Genomic DNA, 20,318 nt, shown 5'->3' with positions numbered 1-20,318 from the left:
AACCCACCAGTGGTTCCTCAGGGGAAAGACAGCCAATCTCCCCATGTGATCTGTGCCTCCTAGAAAGTCAACTAAGAGTTGATTTGAACTTGCTGGCTAATAATTAGAGAGCTTAATTCTTTGTTTTTGCAGTCCCCACCTTGACTGCTGCGTGTTGCAATGGTACTTCAAAGACTAAGCTCGGTGATTGTGTTTACCAAGCCGAAATTGAATGCCAAGCGTGAGGATTTGCCCCCATTCTAGACTTGCCCATGTGGGCCTCTCATCTTCTTAGTCTTTGCCATTGAGTTGGAACCAGCTCATAGCTCCCCTCTGGTGAGTCTTTTTGAAGGTTGTAAATCAAACTAGGGGAAACTGTCCATGTTTCTCATGGCCAGAGAGGTGCCACGTTGGGGTGAGCAGCTTACCTCCCTACAGACCAGGCCCCTCGCGCTCCCCTCTGTCAGGCACCACAGAGTACACCGGTGCCTGTGATGTGCCTACTCACAGGTGAGGCATGGTTCACCGGAACCAGCTCTCAAGGTCAAGGATCTGCTAATGTATGTCAGCTCTAGCTAACACTGAAACTCCACTTTTTGTAATCCTCAAAAGTATAAATTGGTTTGCATTCTCTAGTCATTGGTATTTCACATAATACAGGTTAATATTATAAAGTATGTCAAGCTTCTAAAGATTATAAATAAAGTTAATGCAGGAGAAACAATTTATTTGTAATTGCAAAAGATTTTTGGCTTTGATCTTTTTCTTATAAAAAAAGGAGTTACAATAGGAAATAATAAAAAAAAGGCAACTGATTATTGTATATAAACTGACCCCGGGGCAGTCAAGTTCCGTGGCGCCTTTCTGATTGCATTGAAGATTATGTTCCTCCATCTAGAGTTTCTGAATCAACAGGGCAGAAGCACCGCCACCTCCATTGCAAATACTGGCAAGCCCGTACTCTCCTTGCTTCAAGGAATGAACCATGTGCACGACGATCCTGGCTCCAGACATCCTGGGACAGAAAAACATTCTGGTTCATTCATGAAGGACAGGATTTGTGGCTAACCTTTACTAACCACTTACTTTTCTGTGGACATTTACTTCTAGAAGAGTTGGAATTTGGGCTGTTTAAAACAGCCTGAGTATAGACTTTAATCTTAATGTTTTATTTGTCCCTTAAGTTTCAAGTAACAACTGTGACAAGATATAACATCTCTGCTTGATGTCACCTAATAAAAGGGTATATGCTGTCTGAAGGATGAGGGCAAGGAAAACCTGGTTGATGAACAGGAGGAATTAGCATGAAACAGCTATGAACCAAGATCAGTTTTCCCTTAGGATTTTACCTACCCAATTGGATGTCCCAGAGAAACAGCTCCTCCATTGATATTCACTTTTTGATGATCGATCTCCAGCATTTTAATGTTTGCCAGTACAACTACGCTAAAGGCTTCGTTTACTTCCCACATTGTAACATCATCTTTTTTCAATCCGGCATTTTTAAGAACCTTAAATTTTTGAAAATACAATTATTATCACTCACATATTTTCACAGTTCCCATAGTTTTGGTTTGTGCCCTCCTTTGGTGAAACAGTTACCACACACCTATTCCTCACAGCAGCTGTCTCTATCTCACACTCTGCATTTTGCGTATTAAAGACACACACTTGACTAACAATGCGGTGTGTGGCAAGGAGAACAGCAACTGTGAAGGTTATGTGCAGTCTGCCTAGGCCACAATTCCCAGTGCATTGGCAGTTCTATGTATTTTCTTTAGGTATCAATGCAACATTCCAGAAAATTAAAAAACTGCTTAGCAACTTGGTGACATTGAAAAGACTAGGTAGGTCATTATAAATAATTAAGTCCTGCTCCAACTTCATCACAGGTGGTCCACTCTGGTCACTATCGGGTACCCTCCCTGCATCTAGGCATCCATGTGAAATGACAGCCCCACCACACAGAGCCTATGGAGCTGAGGAGAGGAGGGTGGGGTGCTGCCTGCTATCCGCCCTGATCATCACTCAGCCTCTATCAGCCGCAGCCCGGCCCTCTCCCATTCGCCACCCCACACCTGCCTACAACCTCACATCTTGCCTAAATCCCTCACCCTGTGTCCAGAAATAAGCAATCACAATGGACCAGAAGATAGTGTCCACTTGCCAGCTGCCCACTAACACGTGGCCCATGGAGGATGTTCCAGTCCCAGGTTCTACCTGCCATGGGTCCACACTATCAGGCACCAACTAAGAATTTCTTTTCAAGGTGTGGTAAATGGAAAATAACAGATAAAAAGCTTAAGTCAATAAGTGATGAGTACATGAGGAGTCTTGAGGTCCACTTTAGTGACTGTTTTCCTATTCTAAGGATATTGTCACTAGAATGCAGAATATCCCAGGAACTGCCAAAAAAACCTGTCTTTGAGAAGGTGCAGCCCTAGTGCTCCTTGGAGGCACATATATGTTGCTAGGAGAAGCTATTCATTGGAGAGGGACATCATACTTGGAAAGGTGGAGGGTGGTGAAGGAGAGGAAGACCCTCAACCAGATGGACTGACACAGTCACTGAAGCAACTGGCTTGAGTACATACAAGATTGTGAAGATGGCACAAGATAGGGCAGTGTTCAGATCTGCTGTTCACAGATTTGCTATGAGTTGTACTGAAACATGCTACATCTGGCAGCACTATTCTCCAGCTCTTACCACTCGTATCCACCTAAAGAGGGCAACATCTCAGCTGATGATTTTTTTTTGTCCCCCTGGCTTCTGCTCTCAGAAGTCCACTCTCTTTCCTTAAAGCAATATTTGCTATGAACTTGTGAGATCCCAGAGCTCCTAAAGAACCCTAGCACTTGCCCCTCCTCAGCCATTTCCACTGGAGACTTCCTTTATATCACTACAGAGTATCTGAAGATTGTAGGTTTTCTCTGCCTACTCCAGAACGTGATTCCACCAGAGCCCTTTCAGACTGGAGACCTCTTCTAGGACTGATGGCTTTACAGCTCTGGGGCCACCAATACTCTCACCATTCCATTCTTCCTCTTAGCAGATACTGCAGCAGTTTTGTGAGCTCAAGATCAAACAAGTAATCCAGTGGATGTTTATCTGTTCCACTAAGGTATCAATGACGAGGCTTTGACTTACATACTTTGGACATGTTGCTAGGAGGGGCTAGTCCTAGGATATGGACATGACGCTGGAAGGGTGGGGGGTCGGCGAAGGAGAAGAAGATCCTCAACCAGGTGGACCGACATGACTGCTGCAATGGGCTCATGTGTGTCAGGAAGTGTGAGGATGGCGCACGACAGGACAGGGTTCAGATCTTTTTGTTCATAGGGTCACTATGAATCGTACTTAACAGCCTAACAACAAGGGTGTCATTTGTGGGTGCTTCTTTTTTTACTGTTTCGTTATCTTTGTTCTTGGGAGAAGTGGAAATGTTATAATCTACCATTGTGGTTTTTTGCCTGAGTCACTGATAAAAGCAAACTAAAAGTGGGCCCAAATGGTGCAGGTCCCCTTGCTGTGTTCTTACCTTCGGCACGGCGTATGCAGGTGCAACAGGAAAATCAATAGGCTCTACAGCAGCATCAGCAAATGCTATTTAAAGAAAGTATATTGTTAAAATGTCTGATTACAAGTAGATCTAGCAAATGCTATTATATACAAGTTATCCCATTAAATGCAGGTGTCCTAACCTCAATAATCTATGTAAATAAATTTGTTCCTTTTCCAAGGTTCTACTTACAAAATAACATCAATTAGATTACATCATCAGTGATTTTTCAACCAGGTGCAAAAGGATTTGCCTCCAGGGAATCTGGCTCTGTTTAGAGACATTTTTGATTGTCACAACAGGAGGGATTCTGTTGGCACCTAAGGGTAGGAGTACAGATGCTGTGAGGCCTCCCACACTGTGCTGCAGGGCACAGGACCATTCGTCCCCACAATAAGGAACCAGCTGATGCCAAATATCAACGCTGCTGGGAGTTATGCAACCCTGATGCAATTCAGCTAAAAATAAAATGAAGTTACAAGCTTTCTATGAAGTGACCTCTATGTCATTATAAAGGACTTTCATGTCATGAAATGGATTCTTTTCAGCATTTTATGAAGAAGGCAAAGTATATTTTACAGCTCAAAGTAGGCTTAAGGAGACTGAGTGCCTGCCCAAGGCCACCGAGTTAATAAATACCAGAACATTTACATTTGAGATCCCTGGACTCGTTCACCCACATTCTTTTTCTCTGACTGCAGGACCTTTACGATAAATCCTGAACAAAGCCCACTGTGGGGGAGTCACTGCTGACCCTCAGTGACCCTCCGCTGGGTATCCACGGTTGTAAATCTTTTGGGAGAGACTGTCCACCTCTCTCTCCTTCAGGGCAGCTGCTCGCGTGTTTCAACTGCCAAACTTTCCGTTACCAGCTCAATAGCTTTCATGCCCTGGGCACTCACTATCTGGCATATAGGGGATTTTTTTACTTTTACCTAAAGCAAATGACATTATCAAAACAATTTTAAAGAACCTTAAGTGTTAACTAAAATGTAATATTAAACTACCACCAGGTACAAACCACAGTGGTCAACGAGGTCAGGACACCTACCTGCTATCCTCGCCAGTGGTGTAACATTGAGCCTCCGGGCGGCGTCTGCCGTCATCAGCACCAGGGCAGCGGCACCGTCATTCAGCGTGCTGGCGTTGGCAGCCGTGACTGTGCCTGAGGGCGCAGGGAGCACACAGTCAGAACCAACTTTCACACTGGATACATCAGGTTCTAAGTATCTACAGACCACTGCTTAGGTTGTGAAATGTGTGAGAGATTATAAATTCCTGCCCTCAGGAAACATGAACGGAGCTCACTCCAGCATAATTCATGTAAGAATGGCTTTTCTTACTCATTTTTTTCCTAACTTGAAGTTTTTCAAAGTTAACTCAAGAGGCCACATGAGGTAACAGGATCTGTACCTCTTCAGAGCCTGTGCATGCACTGTTCTCCTCTCTCCCCAGAGTCTCGCTCTTTGCTGAAATATGGCCAATACTCACTATAACTAGGGTATTTTCAAAAATCATTTTCATTCAAGATCAAAAACCATTGAGGTTTTTTTGTTGGCTTTTTGCTTTTACAAGTTATTTAATCATTCTGTGGCTAACACCTTGAAACACCCCTGCCTTCGAGTGAGCTGTGACTGCGTGACCCTCCCCTGGGTTTCTGAGGCTGTGCCTTTTACCGAATGACACTGCTCATCTGTCTGTCTCCCATGAAGCAGCTTGTAGATTTGAACCCCTGGCCTCTTTCTTAGCAGCTGGAAATGTTGCGTGCTACTGGAAACGTTGAGTGCTACAAAGCCCCAATACACACATGGCTACCAATGCTCTCTTACTATTGAGCTTTAAATAGAAGAAGTTTATAGTATGTAAATTATGTCAATAAAGCTATGAAAATATCAATGACTTACACTGAATTCTAAATTTACTTTAACCTTTGCAGTATAAAGTTGGAAATTTGATAATTTCTTATGCAAGGTAGTAAGAAATTCAATCAGGAAAGGCAAAGCGCTAACTTCGTATTACACACTGACCTCTCCTTTGTACTAACATATGCAGCACTGACTAATGCAGCTGTCACCCTACTCCTCAAAGTACTTATACTAATTAGCATACACTAAAACTTAATTTTCAAATTACAATAAACTTTCAAGATCAGCTGCATATGAAAAATGGAATTCTAAAGCTATAGTGCAGAATCTCTTTCAAGGATTTGTTTTGGAAGTATAAGCTATTGAGCAATTTTAATTTTCAATTATTATTATTATTCCTTTTTATTTGAATCTGATCCATTTAAGATGTTAATATCTAGAGTTTTCTAGAAAAGCTTCTTAAAAATCTTTTAGAAATTCAATTCCAAATCTGTTTTTATATTGATTATTTTTTTATGCTGCATTTTAAATACTAACCATTTTCTTTTTGGAAAACAGTCTTCAGCTTTGGAACTTTGCTGAAATCAACACGTTTATATTCTTCATCTTCTTTGACGACTACATCTGGTTTACCTAAAAAGGAAATTGAGCAGTCACTACACAAGACAAATACTCATTCGGCAAGATACTATGACAAAGGTGCCTGGTACACTGGGCCTCTTTTTTAATGTCTAAAGTATGTCAGATGAAGCTTCAGAATCCTTGCCTCCAAAGAGCAACCTGGTCTCCCCCTCTCCAGGACAAAACTGTCCGTTCTCTTAGCAGTCCAAAGTATATTCAATACTCTTCTCCAAGATCACAGCTCAAAGGAATCAATTCTTCTTCTATCATCCCTAGTCATTGTCCAGTTCTCTGTTGCATAGCAAATGATAATCTGTTCAGCATATAGATTGAAAAGATATGGAGATAGGACACATCCTTGAAGCATACCTTTCCCAATTTTGAACCATGAAGTGTTTCCTTGCTCTGTTCTGACAAATGCCTCCTGGTCCAAGTATAGTTTCTCATTTGCACAATCAAGTATTCTGGGATTTCCATTCTTCTCAGAGTCAGCCACAGTTTGTTGTGATCCACAGAGTCAAATGAATCAATGAAACACAGATAGACATTCTTCTGGTATTCCCTGCTTTCAGCCAAGATCCATCTAACAATATCCCTGGTACCACAACTCATTCTAAACCCAGCCTGGGCTTCTGGCAGTTCTCTGTTGATGTGCTGTTCCAGTCATTTTTGGATAATCTTCAGCAGAATCTTGCTTGCATGTGATATCAATGATATTGTACAATAATGTCCACACTCTGTCAGATCACCTTTCTGTGTAATTAATATCATAAAATGTGTATGAAAGAATAAATAAACCAATATGATTTGTAAACCTTCAGTCAAATAATAATAAAAGAGGGGGAAAGTACTCTTTTAAAGCGTAAACTTTTTTTAAATAAAAAATGATGTTAAATCAACTGAAATTTAGAATCCACATTGAAAAATGACCCTCTACCTTTTACTGCAATTGTGACAGGAATCACTTCGTTTCCAAATCTCCCTGCTTCCCACGCTGCTTTACTCTTGGTGTAGGAGTTGATAGCATACGCATCCTGCTCATCTCGTGAAATATTAAGCTTTTTTGCAGTATTCTCAGCACAGTTTCCCTGAAAAAAGTTGGAACTGTTAAAAAATAATTCACTTGCCATAACTTACAAAACAGTGGTTAGCATTTAAATTTAACTTATTAAGATCCACTTTTTTTAAACTAAGTAATTTGCCTTATTTTGCTTTCAAGCACCTGAGTCGGCCCACAAATTGGCATTTATTAGAACACATAAATAGATGAAAAAAGTGTGGGACGTCATCTTTAACAACTGAACAAGCTGCTACAGTGAAACCTGGTCAGCCTAACACGACATACTGCCTTGTTTTTCCGTTTGACAGGGTACAATCATTTTTTGTTTCTTCCTACTAGTGGAAAATACTTTTTTCCCCTTCTCAGACAAATTTCCACCTTACCCAGGATGCAGATTTTGCAAGATATATTGTACAATGGGCATAGAAAATGATTTATCAAAACGAATGGCTAAAATCAGTATTTATAAAGCCCATCCTTCTTTTTCTAACATAAACAGGCCGTCATGGGTGAAGAATGTCAAATTTACATACAACCCACAGTTTCAAGTCAACATCCATAAGAACTATTAAATTTATAATTTAATTTTAACACTCAATTTGCTATTATAATTTTGTTAAGAATGTTGGGTCATGTCTGGAAGTGTTTCTTTAATGTCTGTTATGCACAATGATACAATAACAAACATCTGATTAATGTTAGCCACAAACTAGCTAACTGTTCTGACTTACTGTACAAATCTGACTTAAAGGCAGACTTAGGAATGTGCAACCCAGGAACTGCCTGGATTAAGAAAAACCAAACAGTACTATTAACTAGAGGACTCTTCTCCATTGGTAAACATTTACCATGTGAATTTTATTGTAGACATCAGTTAGTCCATCTTTCACGATCAAGTCTTCGAGCTTGACTCCACCGTAAGGCGTCGCCCCTCTGTTCATCACGTAGGGAACATTGGACATGCTCTCCATCCCTCCTGCCACCATCACGTCCTGCTCCAGAGCATATGAAACCCAGGTCAACTCAACACAAGCACATGCCTTACACAGCTCCCCAGAAGACCAGTTATCGACAAACACCTGTTAGATGGTGCCTGTGTTCACTGTGTCTTCGAACACTACCATGTGAAGGTAAGATGGAATGAAAATGCTTTTCACCTGGTGCCCGCACATGAGACTCTGCGACGCCATCATGATGGCTTTCATTCCGGAAGCACAGACTTTGTTCACGGTGGTGCAGGGAGTAGAAATGGGTAAGCCTGAAACAAGACAGATCTGTCACACTCCAGAATAATAACAGCATCCAAATAACCACCAAATCCAAGGGAGCAGCTGAACCACGATCAGCAGTGATTCTGTTGCTAATATAATTCTAACCTGTTCAATTACTATCTAATATTTAAGTTGATGTGCTCACTATGTTACCATTTTTAAGATTTTTGAAAGATTCTACGTTTGAAGTCAATACCGCATTCCTTTTACCTGCACCGAGCACGGCTTGCCTCGTAGGGGCCTGTCCCTCTCCTCCTTGGAGAACATTACCCAGGTACACTTCTTTCACTTCTTCTTTTGGAATCCCTTTTTAAAAACAAATAATAAAGGCATTTCTTTTTATTTTGTTCAGTTTCATAACTAGTGATTACCTAAAGTACATGGCTTTATATACCAGGAATAATTTCTTTTTCTTACCAGTTTTAACTTCCACTTCCAATCTGTTATTACAGGGAATAGTTCACTAGGGAAGTCAGAAATATTGCCATTTCTAATACCAAATTGCCACTGCCATTGAGTTAGGTCCAGCTGGGCCTTACAGTGACCCTCCTTCAGGTTTCTGAGGCTATAAACCTTTACCAGAAGACATCATTCCCCCCAAGAAGCTGGTGGATTCAAACCAGTGACGTCTGAGTGAGCAACCTAACCCAGCTCACAGCAGCAAGTGATAAATTACATAAATCAAAACACCAAACCGCTTGCTGCTGAGCTGGTTCTGATCACAGCGCTGCAGGGCTGCCCAGAACTGCCCTCAGGATGCCCAACACTGTAAATCTTAACAGAGCAGACAGCCTCATCTTTCTCCCGAGGAACAGCCGCTGACCTTCAGATTATTAGAACAAAGCTTCACCACGAGGGCTCCTAAACACCACCTTTTCAGGACAAAATAAACATCTGTCTCATTCAATCCTTTTGACCCCTCGACCACACAGACCTGCTTTTCCAAGGGCTCCCTGAATTGCAATGGAGCCAAGTTTAGTGGCTGGCACAGAGGAGAGACTTCCTAGAAAGGATCCAATGGGTGTTCTCACGGCACTTACTATGACCACTTCCTGGCAAGACAGAAGATGATAAAAATGTCATAAAAGTCATCTTGCATTAAATAAACTTGAAATTCACAAACGTATATTATAAGAAACTTTTTTCTTCATTTTTTAAATTTTATTATTTTTTGTGCATTGTACCATCAAATCAGATCTGACTGGTACAGGAGGAGATTGTCCCTCCTTCTCCAGCAGAGCATCTGATGGATTCGAACCAGGCACATCTGGGAGTGCAGTGCAGCTTCTTGGTAAGAAACTTTTTAAATGAATGACTAGTCACAAAAGAGGGCGCTCTCATGTCTTAGAGGTTAGGAGTAGCACTGCCAATGTAAAGGCACGCAGTTGAATCCACCAGCTGCTCCACAGAAGGATGCACTATCTCCTCCCATGTAATTCACGGCCTCTGAGAACCTTCCAGAGGGTCAGCCATGAGTTGATTCCAGCTCGATGGTACATAACAACAACAACAACAACATCACAACAGAGGAGCGCTGCTGGCTTAGAGGCAACGAACGAGCTGTGCTGCTTACACACACATATGCTGTTAAATCCCTAAGAAAGACAGGCAATTACCCAAACCGCCGGACACCAGATCAGTTCAAAGCCTGCTCTCTGTCGCTCACTCTCTCTCTTTAGCTTCAACCCTCTAGAGAGTCTTCAGAGGCTGTAAATTACATGGAAGGACACTGTCAACCTTTTTTCCGCAGGGATCTGGTGGATTTGAACTGCAGAGAGGTGCCGCTCGTGGGCCAACACTCAGCTCCCTGAGATCCGCCAGAGCTCCTTAGTTAAAAGCCAGGGATTTATCATTCAAGACAGCAAAGAACATTTTCAAAAGTTAGGAAATACTTGTTCTAACTTAGCTCGCAGGAGGAAGATGGGAGGGTCAGCTATGAGTCAGTTCTGATTTGAGGGCACATAACAACAAGGAGCTTGGCAACTGCTCTCATAAACAACCCCAGATAACACAGGGACCCCAGATCTTGGCTAAAGATGAATACAGTCACTTCAGAAAGTCTTACAAAACAAAGATCACAGGAAGTTCTGGTGGCCTAGTGGCAAGAAGCTGCACTGCAATCCCAGAGGAACATGGTTCGAATCCACCAGAGGCTCTGCTAGAGAAGGAGGGACAATCTCCTCCTGTACCAGTCAGATCCGATTTGATGGTACACACACAAGATAATAATAATAAAAAAAAGGAATTAAAAAACACACACACCAAAGATCACCAGGTGGCCAGATCTAATTCTCAGCCCAAATTTAGTGCCTCCTCCGAGGCCATCCACCAGCCCGTGCACAGGGCTATACACAGTGTGAGAGTGACTGTGACAGAGGAGGGAGAACGCCTACACTCAGACGATGGCAAGTATCAGGAATTATGCAGGGAGAAAGGGCTGAAACTCATGTTAATCTGAAAATGTAATATTTCAATAATTAACTATGACCAACCATTCTATAACCCTGCATTTTCTTTATTAGAATGTAGAACACAATTTAAGTCCACACTTACATTCAATGTGGGTTTTACTACGTAACTTCGCTTTGTATATGTTATTTCCTGCAAGAGAAACACAATGTTATAATATAGAAGATAATAACCTACATCACGTTATACTCTGATAAAGTTATCTTTTTCCCCTGGTTAATACTTTTGTTGTTTTGCTTTTATTTCTAGATTTTCCAGAAAGAGACTATCACTTTTAAAATCTAAAAAAACCCTAAAAATATTCATAACTAAATACTATACTCTTCTGATTATTCTGATTATATCAGGAATACATTAAATTCAGAAGAGTTCATTATCTTAAAATTTCTAAAGCCTTTTTAAAGTGGAAATTTTAGAAAATCTAATTCCAAATTGAGACCAAATTAAAAATTAAGTAATGCTAAATTGCCACCAAAAATTTTTTCATTGTTTAAAAATGTATGTAGATACATAATTTAAGTAAAATTTGCTGCTGCTCCTCCACTTCCAATGAGGTCTCTGGCTTATCTGAAGCAAACTGCTAGTTTATGCAGGATCTACATTAATATTAGTTTTCTAAGAAAGTCAAGACACAACCTTTCCCCTACTGCTCACTTTTTTCCACGTCGCTCTTTGCAATGCCAACAAAAATCAAATCAGAGATATAGGTCACAGTTCAGAGACATCATTCATCTGAAATTCAGTTATTTACAGAACAAATAAAGAGTAAAATATTTAACTTCTAAAGTCCTAAGCCATAAAAAAGAATAATGGAAGCTTATATTTAAGGTCTTACTTTTTTAAGAGGAATTTGAGTGGAAAGTTTTCAGAACATAGTTTATTAGACCCTAATCTTAATAGCTTATTTTTAAAAACACTTGGCAGTCTACAAACATTTCAACATTTTAAATGTATTTAAAAACTTATTCGCTTTCTACACTAAACATGTTTTATCCTGACTCAATGCAATTAACCAATTAAGCCTCCAATTTATAATACAGCACAGAAACAGAGGCAGGTATGCGCGAAGTAGATGGAAGCAGAGACATCCATGATCCCAAAATCTGTTTGGATGAAAACACATGTAAATGGAAGTTTATGACAGCATACATTTCAAGACAGTGGAAGAAAGGATTTAACTCTACAGTGATCTTTTTTTGTCTTTTTTTTTTGTGAACAAAACTTTCATTTACACTGTATCTAGAAGCAGATACACAAATTCTTATACAATTAACTTTCAAAACATGTGCAAGAAATTACTATAATTAGTTTACAAACCAAAGCATGAATTAAATAAATGGAATTTGGATCATTCTGTGTTATTGTGTAATTTTTATGTTGAAACTATTACTCAAAAAAAAAAAAACCCTCATCAGAAATATTTGGTCAAGTCCCAAAGATATTTTACACTGTTTTTGAGGTAAAAGTGACTAGCCCATACCATTATTGATCTTTCCTTTGCTTGAGAAGTCTATTGAAAATGCTTACAGAAAACGAGATGAATTTGAGACCTTAAAAACACAGTCCTTATGCTCAAAGACTGAAGTTTTCACCAATTTCATTACAGTGGGATCCACAATCAACACCCATGGTAGCAGAAGTGAAGAAAAGACCTGTTTCATTGGGAAAGTCTGTTGTCAAGGCCCTCTCCCAAGCGCTAAAGAGCAAAGATGTCATGCTTGCCTAAGCCAAGCATGGCCGTTTCACTTGCTGCTTATCCATCTGAAAACTGGACACTGAATAAAGAAGACCAAAGACGAATCAAAGCCTTTGAACTGTGGTGCTGGCGAAGAGTATTCTTGCTTGTACTTCATTCAAGACAGACTTGCTTGTTCTTTTGGCAGTCCCTGGGGTAGATTCAATACTGCCAAAAGAATGAACAAGTACATCTGTCTGGAAGGAAGAGCTCCTTGGAGGCTGGAATGGTGAAACGTGGCCTCTCTTACCATGGGCATATTTTCATGAGGAACGAATCCCTGGAGACATCACGCTGGGAAAGGCAGAGGGTCAGCAAAAGGGAGGAAGACTCAACAAAACAGGCTAGCACCATGACAGAGACCAGGAGGAAGGAGCAGGCTAGGACGAGGTTCAGATCCGTCGTCCACTGGGTCACTGTGAGCTGTAGCACAATGACACACGAGTAAGGTGCAGGAGAGGACCAGGTTCCTAGGGCCACTGTGAGCTGTGGGAGACTCGACAGCACCTAACAACTCGCTCAAGTACCATAATCAGACAGAGGAGAAATGGACCTGTGGCTATTCCTAAAATGAGATTAAAAGTGTTTAACAAGCTCTAAGTACACTGTCTCTGGAATTCACGGGGGACTAGCACAAGCATTTTATTTGCATTTCATGTTTTAAATACATAAAATGCTACACCAGAGAGCACAAACATATGACTTGATATTATCTGTGTTTGTGCAGATCTGGAAGAAAAACTTATTTGCCATCTCAGTTTGTATTTGTACTCTTACAGCTGTGCAAGTGGCTTAGGAAAATCTGTGTAGTTTAGACCTGACTTGCCCCTTCGTGTCACCTTCAGTGATTGTGCCCAGGCCAGCGCACGTGTCATGCTCAGGCAGACAAAGTTCGAGTGCATGTGTTCAAGAGACGCGTTCCTCATCATCAGCCGGGGGGGGGGAGAAAAACAGGTGCTCTTAACATGTCACATCGTCTGAGCTGCTGCTTCTATACTTGTCTGTGATTCCATTTTCAGTGAAAAGTTCTTGCTCACAGTTAACATGCCAGTGACCACCTCTCCAATCCCTTCCCCTCCTCAGAAAGCCTGGAAAGGGCAACTCCAAGTAGCCACAATGCAATGCCTCCTGACCAGAGCTGGTTAAGACCAAAGACGAAACTGATTTGCCTAAACTGTACATAGACTGAGCCACCTGGATGACAATAGGTGCTCGAACTAAAAGGACCTAATGGATAAAAAGAAGTTAGGACAATAAGGAAACCAGAGAAGCAAAGGAAAGGAATAGATATTCTCAGAGAAAAAGATCACAGTGCTCCAAAAGAAGACCCCTAGGGTCATGATTTTCCAGTGAAGACTCTAACAGGGTCTACTGCTTTTTTTCTATCCTTGGATGTCCAAGAGATGGTCTATTTTATCTCCTCTCCTCATACACACACAGGCTCTGGTTCCTCTCAGAAAAGAAAATGCAAGTCAAGTTTCCTTTGATGTATTATTAGGGACTGAACTGTGTCTCCTCACAAAATGAGTCAACATGGCTAAATAATGATTCTCAGAATTTATTATCTCCTATTTAAATCTGATGTAATTATCATATGTGTTGTAAATACTAATATGCTGTAAATGCTGAGCAAAAGAGTCATCAGGATTGGAGGAAGCCTAATCATTGTGCAGAGAGCACAAATTTGCTTGTTGAAAGTGAGGAGAACTTGAAGTACTTAGAGAAAAGACCTGAGATTACAGTCTCCAGAGTGGTTTACACCCAACTTAAAAATCCAGAAATCCTCACAACTGGATCAACAAGCAATGTCATGATAAATGGAGAAAAAACTGACATCAATTTCATTTTAATGGATCCACAATCAACATCATAAAATAAAAAAGATGTACTGCACTGAGCAAATCTGTTGCCAGAGACCTATTTAATTTTCTAAGTCATTGGCATCTGACCTTTCACTGAGTTTTCTGAGGGTGTAAACTGCAAGTGAGGAGAGACTGCCTAGGTTTCTCCCACAGGGCTGCTGGTGGATTTGAACCAGTGGAGAAGTCTCAACCTTAGGTTAGCAGCACAATTCCCAGAGCTCCCCACCCAGCCCCCCGTTGCCTGAAGGGGCCAGCAAGTCAACTACCACTAACAGCAACCCTGTTGTTGTTGTTATGTGCCGTCGAGTCGTTTGCGACTCATAGCGACCCTATGTACAACAGCCCTAAACCCTGCTCTATCTTCTGCCAATCGCACTGCCTCTGACACACCCATTCCGATTACCCCAGTCACTGAATCAATCCATCTCATAGAGGGTTTTTCCCCTCTTGCACCGTCCCTCCACCCTCCCAAGCATGATGTCTCTCTCCAAGAACCTGTCCCTCCTTGCAACATAGCCAAAGTATGTCAGACGAAGCCCCAGAGTCCTTGCCTCCAAGGAGTTGCTTGGTTTAACCCTCTCCAGGATGAATCTGTTTGTTTTCTTGGCAGTCCATGGCACATTCAGTACTCTTCTCCAGCACCACAGCTCAAAGGCATCAATTCTCCTTCTGTCCTCCCTAGTCATTGTCCAACTCTCTGATGCATAACAAGTAATTGCAAAGACCATGGCCTGTATCAGGAACATCTTAGTCTCCAGAGAGACACCGTTACTCTTGAGTACTTTAGAGAGGTCCCTAACAGCAGACTTTCCCATTGCAATGTTTTTTTATTTCCTGGCTGCTGGTTCCAAGAGTGTTGACTGTGGAGCCAAGCAAACTGAAGCTGTGAACAATCTCAATCTCTTCGCCATCCATCCTGATGCTGCCAATTGGTCCAGTGGTGAGAATCTTTGTCTTCTTGACATTGAGCCTCAGTCCATACTGAAGGCTGCAGTTCTTGACCCTCTGCAGCAAGTGCATGAGGTCATCTTCATTTTCAGCAAGCAGGGTTGTGTCATCTGTATAATGCAGACTGTTAATAGATCTTCCACCAATCCTGATGCCACAAAACAACCTTTTCAACAGCAACCCTAGGAAAGAACAAATCTAACTTTGAAGCGCTAAAAAAAGATGTCAGTGGCCCAGTGGTAGGAAGTTGCACTGCCAATCCTGAGGCACATGATTCAAATCCACCAGTGCTCTGCAGGAGAGATGGGCAGTCTCCTCCCGTGCGAGTCACAGCCTCTAAAAACCCACTGGAGGATCAGCTATGAGTCAGTGCCAACACTACAGTGATGATTAATACTACCATTGTTGGCTCTGAGCAAAGTCACCAATTTCTACATGGCCAAACCAATAAAGAAATCATTACAGCTAGCTCATATAACCTGTCATTAGCACTGAACTTCATTTTAGTTTTTGGAAAATATGTTACTGGTTAAGAGTCTGGGCTTAGTTGCTAAGTCTTGCAGAGATGAAATGAGGAGGCAGAAGGTGCAACAAAAACCTCAAACTCACTACCATGGCGTTGGACCTGACTTATGGGAAGATTTCTGAGGCTGCGAACCGCTGGAGGAAGGGGGACTGCCCTTCGTTCTCCCTTGGAGTTGCGAGTGGATTCAAACACCCATGGAAACCCCGCCTCTGGGTTAGAAGCACACCGCCCTCCACACTAGGGGCACTGTGGAATTCTTTACTGGGCTTCCATCATGACACAATAACGTGATTTTCCCCCTGCTACATTAGCTATTTTTCTCCAGACCTACGTGTAAAATTCAACCTACCACTTTTTATTTACCCTCAAATCTGTCCCTCCTCCTACATCCTCTCCTCAGTAGAAACCTCCACTATCTACCTTTAGGAAGCGCTATTGGCCTAGTAGTAAAGAGCTGAGCTGCAAACCCAAAGGCATGCAGTTCAAATCCACCAGTGGGTCTATAGGAGAAAGACAGGCAGTCTCCCCCTGTGTAATTTACTGCTTCTGAAAAGCCACCGGAGAGTCAGCTATTCATCAGTTATGACTTGACAGCGCAAAACATCTTCCTATATGGATAGGCTGGAACCAAAACCATCATACAAACGCTGCCTCTCAGCCTCAATCTCTATCACTAAGTACAACTGAATGTATTCCTCTAATGTCTTGATTCTTTCTTTCAGGCCTTGCTGGACCTCCTGACTGACTGTCCTACAAGCCCCTCTAAAAAGAGAGGACTGAGGCAGGGTATCCAATCCTTCCAATTACAAACAGACAGAAAGCAGATACTGCGCCCTCAGCTCCCACACTCCGGGAGCACCCGATCAGAATGGAACTAGGATCCAAGGACTTGCTTTCTTCATTTTTTTTTTTTTTTTGTAAACTATTCCTCATGCTTTGAAAATTGACAGAGCGAACAGGTTTTCTACTCAACCCTTTACACTTTCTGTATTTTACAGCATGGATTACAGACCTGCGTGGGAACAGCACTCTTGCCATTCCTGTGACGCTCACAGCCATTCATCCTAACCTTCGGCCTTCTGAGCTCTATCCCTGGGCAAACACTCCTCACCCTATCGTGTGTGGCTGACCGTTCTAAGGAATGACTGCCTCCCTGTCACTGTCTACTTCTTGGCTGAAGGTTAAAGTATAGGGATTAATTTCATTCTAGACTTAAAGTGTGACGAGGGGCCATAGTCTCTGGGCCATCAGTCTTTACTAGAGAAACAAGCCTGTCGCCTTTGAGCTGTGGTGCTGGAGACGAGTGTTGAATATACCATGGACTGCTAGGAGAACAAACAGGTTTGTCCTGGAGAGGGTGAAGCCAGAGTGTTCCCTGGAGTCAAGGATTCTGAAGCTTTGTCTGACATATATTGGGCATGTTGCAAGGAGGGACTGGTCCTTGGAGAGGGACATCATGTTTGGGAGAGTGGAGGGACGGCGCAGGAGAGGAAGACCTTTGATGAGATGGATCGATTCTGTGACTGGAGCAGTGGGAATAAGTGCGTTTGAGATGGCTAGGTTGGCACAGGATAGAACAGCATTTAGAGATCTTGTACATAGAGTCATTATGAGTCACAAGCAACTCAATGGCACATAATAACAACAACAACAACAATTTTGTTCAACAGTTTTCTTCCACCCTTTTAGATTGGTCAGCACTGGCAGCTGGGTACTGTCCAGTTCTTCTGGCCCCAGGGTTGTGGAGGTTGAAGTTCATGTGATTCTCCGCAGGATTTTCGATGGCTGATTTTTCAAAGGTCGATTGCTGGACTTTTCTTTTAAGGTGCCCTGCAGGTGGAGTTGAACCACCAACCTTTTAGTTAGTAGTTGAGCACTTATCCATTTGCCCATTGAGGAACTCCTTTATTTAAAACAAAATTGAATACAAGGAAATAAAGTCATAGGTTACAGAAGATCTGAGAACAGGGAAAGGTAGGCAGTACAGAGATAAAAAGCAGGAAGGCACTGGTAAGTTTAAACTAGTGGGGCAAAGGGGAAGTCTGTCAAAGCCAGAGTCAAGGTCAACTGACAGAAATAGGTCCACAAAGGGAAAAAAAGGCCTGCCTGAAACACCACCTCAGGCAGGCAGCAAGAAAGAGATAAAGATCCTGGCTTCTCGATTCTATTTTCCATTCTCTACCAGTGCCTCCAGCGAGTGAATTCTGTCAGAAGTCAGCTGACGAGCAAGTCTGAAAAAGAGCCAGGAAAAGTCAGTCCCCACAGAGACGGAAGGAGGGAGAGAAATGAATCTGAGAGCAAGCAGAGCAATGTGGGAACTGTTTCATACTCAGAGTATTAAAAGCAGAATACCACTGGACTGTAGCAGCAGGACAGCGTTTCAAAGAAGGACTGGTCAGCGACATCAAATTCAATATAAAGACCAAGAAAAAAAGAGTATCGCCAGTTTTCTTCAGCTGAGCTGCACAAAAATGCTCAATGCAGAGAAAAGAGAAAGGGATCCACAAACGTTAAGAATGATAAAAGTGTTTTACTCCACACAAGAGATTAAGGCTACAAGGGAAACAAGCTCCAAGAAAGTCCAGAAAGGTTTGTTCCTAACAAAGTAGGTGTGTATATATTTGAAGATACAAACAACGTAATTAATAGGTGAGAGGTCAAATAGAAAATTGAAATTCCAGTTCAACTTCTTGCTAAGCATGCATATTTCCACCCCCAGGTGCTCTTGTTAAAACACACAGATGTCCATTGTTCAGTAAATAAACATTTAATTCAAGTATCATTCAATACAATCATCCAGTTCACAGCACTGGCTATTATTTGCCAGAACCAACTCACCCGTGACCCTCCAGAGGCTGTAATTACACAGAAGGAGACTGACCATCTGTCTCCCATGGAGCAGATGTTGGACTCAAACCCAGTGCCTTTGACTTGGCAGCACAATTCTTTACCTCTAGGCGAGGGAGTCCAGTCAAACGAGCTTCCCAAGTTGGGTATATGTGTAAGCTCTTACTGAAATAACAAATGAAAGGTCTCTCTGCATGTGCTTTTTATACAACTTAATGTTGTTTGTTGCCTGCAAGTCAGTGCGTTGTGTGTCGTGTACCATCGAGTCAGAACCGACCCATAGCTGACCCTCCAGCAGGTGTTCAGAGGCAATTAATCACAAGGGAGATTGCCTGTCCTCTCATGAAGCAACTGGTGGCCTCAAACTGCATGTCTTTGCAATTGTAGTGCAACTTCTTGCCACTAGGCCAACAGAGCTCCCCTGCAAGTCAGTAGTGACCCCATATACCACAAAAGACAAACTGCCCAGTCCTCTCAAATGACCTAACCAACTTTTATTGAAAAATCAAGTTACCTAACTAAATTTGTGTCATTTTACAAGCCATTCCCCCAAACTAGCACACTAAGAATTAGCCTTTCCTCTAAACTGAGTTGTTCTTTATTTTTTTTTATTATCCCAGTCACCCCAGATTAATACTACCCTTCCTAATGCTTTGTCCCCCCAACCATCACCCCAAATTCCTAGCTTAACCTTACACGATTCCCCACATACACCTTGTCAGTCCCTGTTGCCATCCCTGTCAAGTTCTGTTAATAGACGGCTGGCTATTCGTTTTTCTGCCAACCTTAATATTCCTTGATCTCTTTTGATGTAAAAAAAATCAGTCAACTACTTCCACTGACTGGGGGTCAAACCCAAACTCTCCAACATGGCACTGCAGTTTATCCCAGTGGAAAATCAAGTTTCACCAACAATCTCTAGTCTCTAAGTTTTGTCAGATCTTAAATGCAGGCGAAGTATAAACTCCCTTGCTGCACCTTTGAAAAATAAGCTTTCTTCAAGATTTGGTCACCTAACACAGCACTGGAGCTGACACCACAAATTCCATTTATTTTGTGTATCATTTGAGAAGCCATTTCTTTCCCTTGGTAAGTTTGAAGATGCTCCAGTGCAGGAATGTCTTAACACGTAGTGCCTCGCACGCTGTGTTAAGGGCAATGATTACCTGTGTGCATGGCGAAAGCAGTTTTTTGAAAAAAAGTCTTTCTTGCAAATAATGCTCACAAATACATTTTTTATTTCCTATATTGTTTAATTTATACTTGGGTTTTTTTTTAAATTTTTTTTTTATTTTTTATTACTTTGTGTGCATGTACCGTCAAATAAGATCTGACTGCTACAGGAGGATATTGCACCTCCTTCTCTGGCAGAGCATCTGGTGGATTTGAACCGTGTTCCTCTGGGATTGCAGTGCAGCTTCTTGCCACTAGGCCACCAGAGCTCCCTAATTTATACTTGTTTTTATTAATTCCTCTATTTATTAATTTATACTAGTTTATTTACAAAATTAGAATATACTGTTTTTCAAACCAGATTCTTCCAATTTCCCTCACCCCTAAACCATCAAATTGTAC

The 20,318-nt window shown here is 41.8% G+C and overlaps 1 protein-coding gene across 1 annotated transcript; it reads right to left on the bottom strand.

Moving 5' to 3' along the window:
- Positions 1-873: 873 nt before the first annotated feature.
- ACAT1 (acetyl-CoA acetyltransferase 1) lies at positions 874-19,919 on the bottom strand. The gene is made up of 12 exons (XM_006899063.1): positions 19,910-19,919; positions 10,910-10,998; positions 9,291-9,408; positions 8,567-8,662; positions 8,243-8,343; positions 7,934-8,077; positions 6,963-7,113; positions 5,942-6,037; positions 4,591-4,704; positions 3,519-3,583; positions 1,333-1,490; positions 874-994 (listed from the first exon to the last, which is right to left on the bottom strand). Exons 1-12 carry the CDS (start codon positions 19,917-19,919, stop codon positions 874-876), a joined length of 1,263 nt encoding a protein of 420 aa, XP_006899125.1.
- Positions 19,920-20,318: the final 399 nt, after the last annotated feature.

Source organism: Elephantulus edwardii, unplaced genomic scaffold, assembly GCF_000299155.1.
Source record: "Elephantulus edwardii isolate Elephantulus edwardi_28Jun2011 unplaced genomic scaffold, EleEdw1.0 scaffold00245, whole genome shotgun sequence".
NCBI classification, from domain to species: domain Eukaryota; kingdom Metazoa; phylum Chordata; class Mammalia; order Macroscelidea; family Macroscelididae; genus Elephantulus; species Elephantulus edwardii.
Note: the sequence above shows the minus strand (reverse complement) of the source record. Positions and strands in the feature narration are given on the sequence as shown.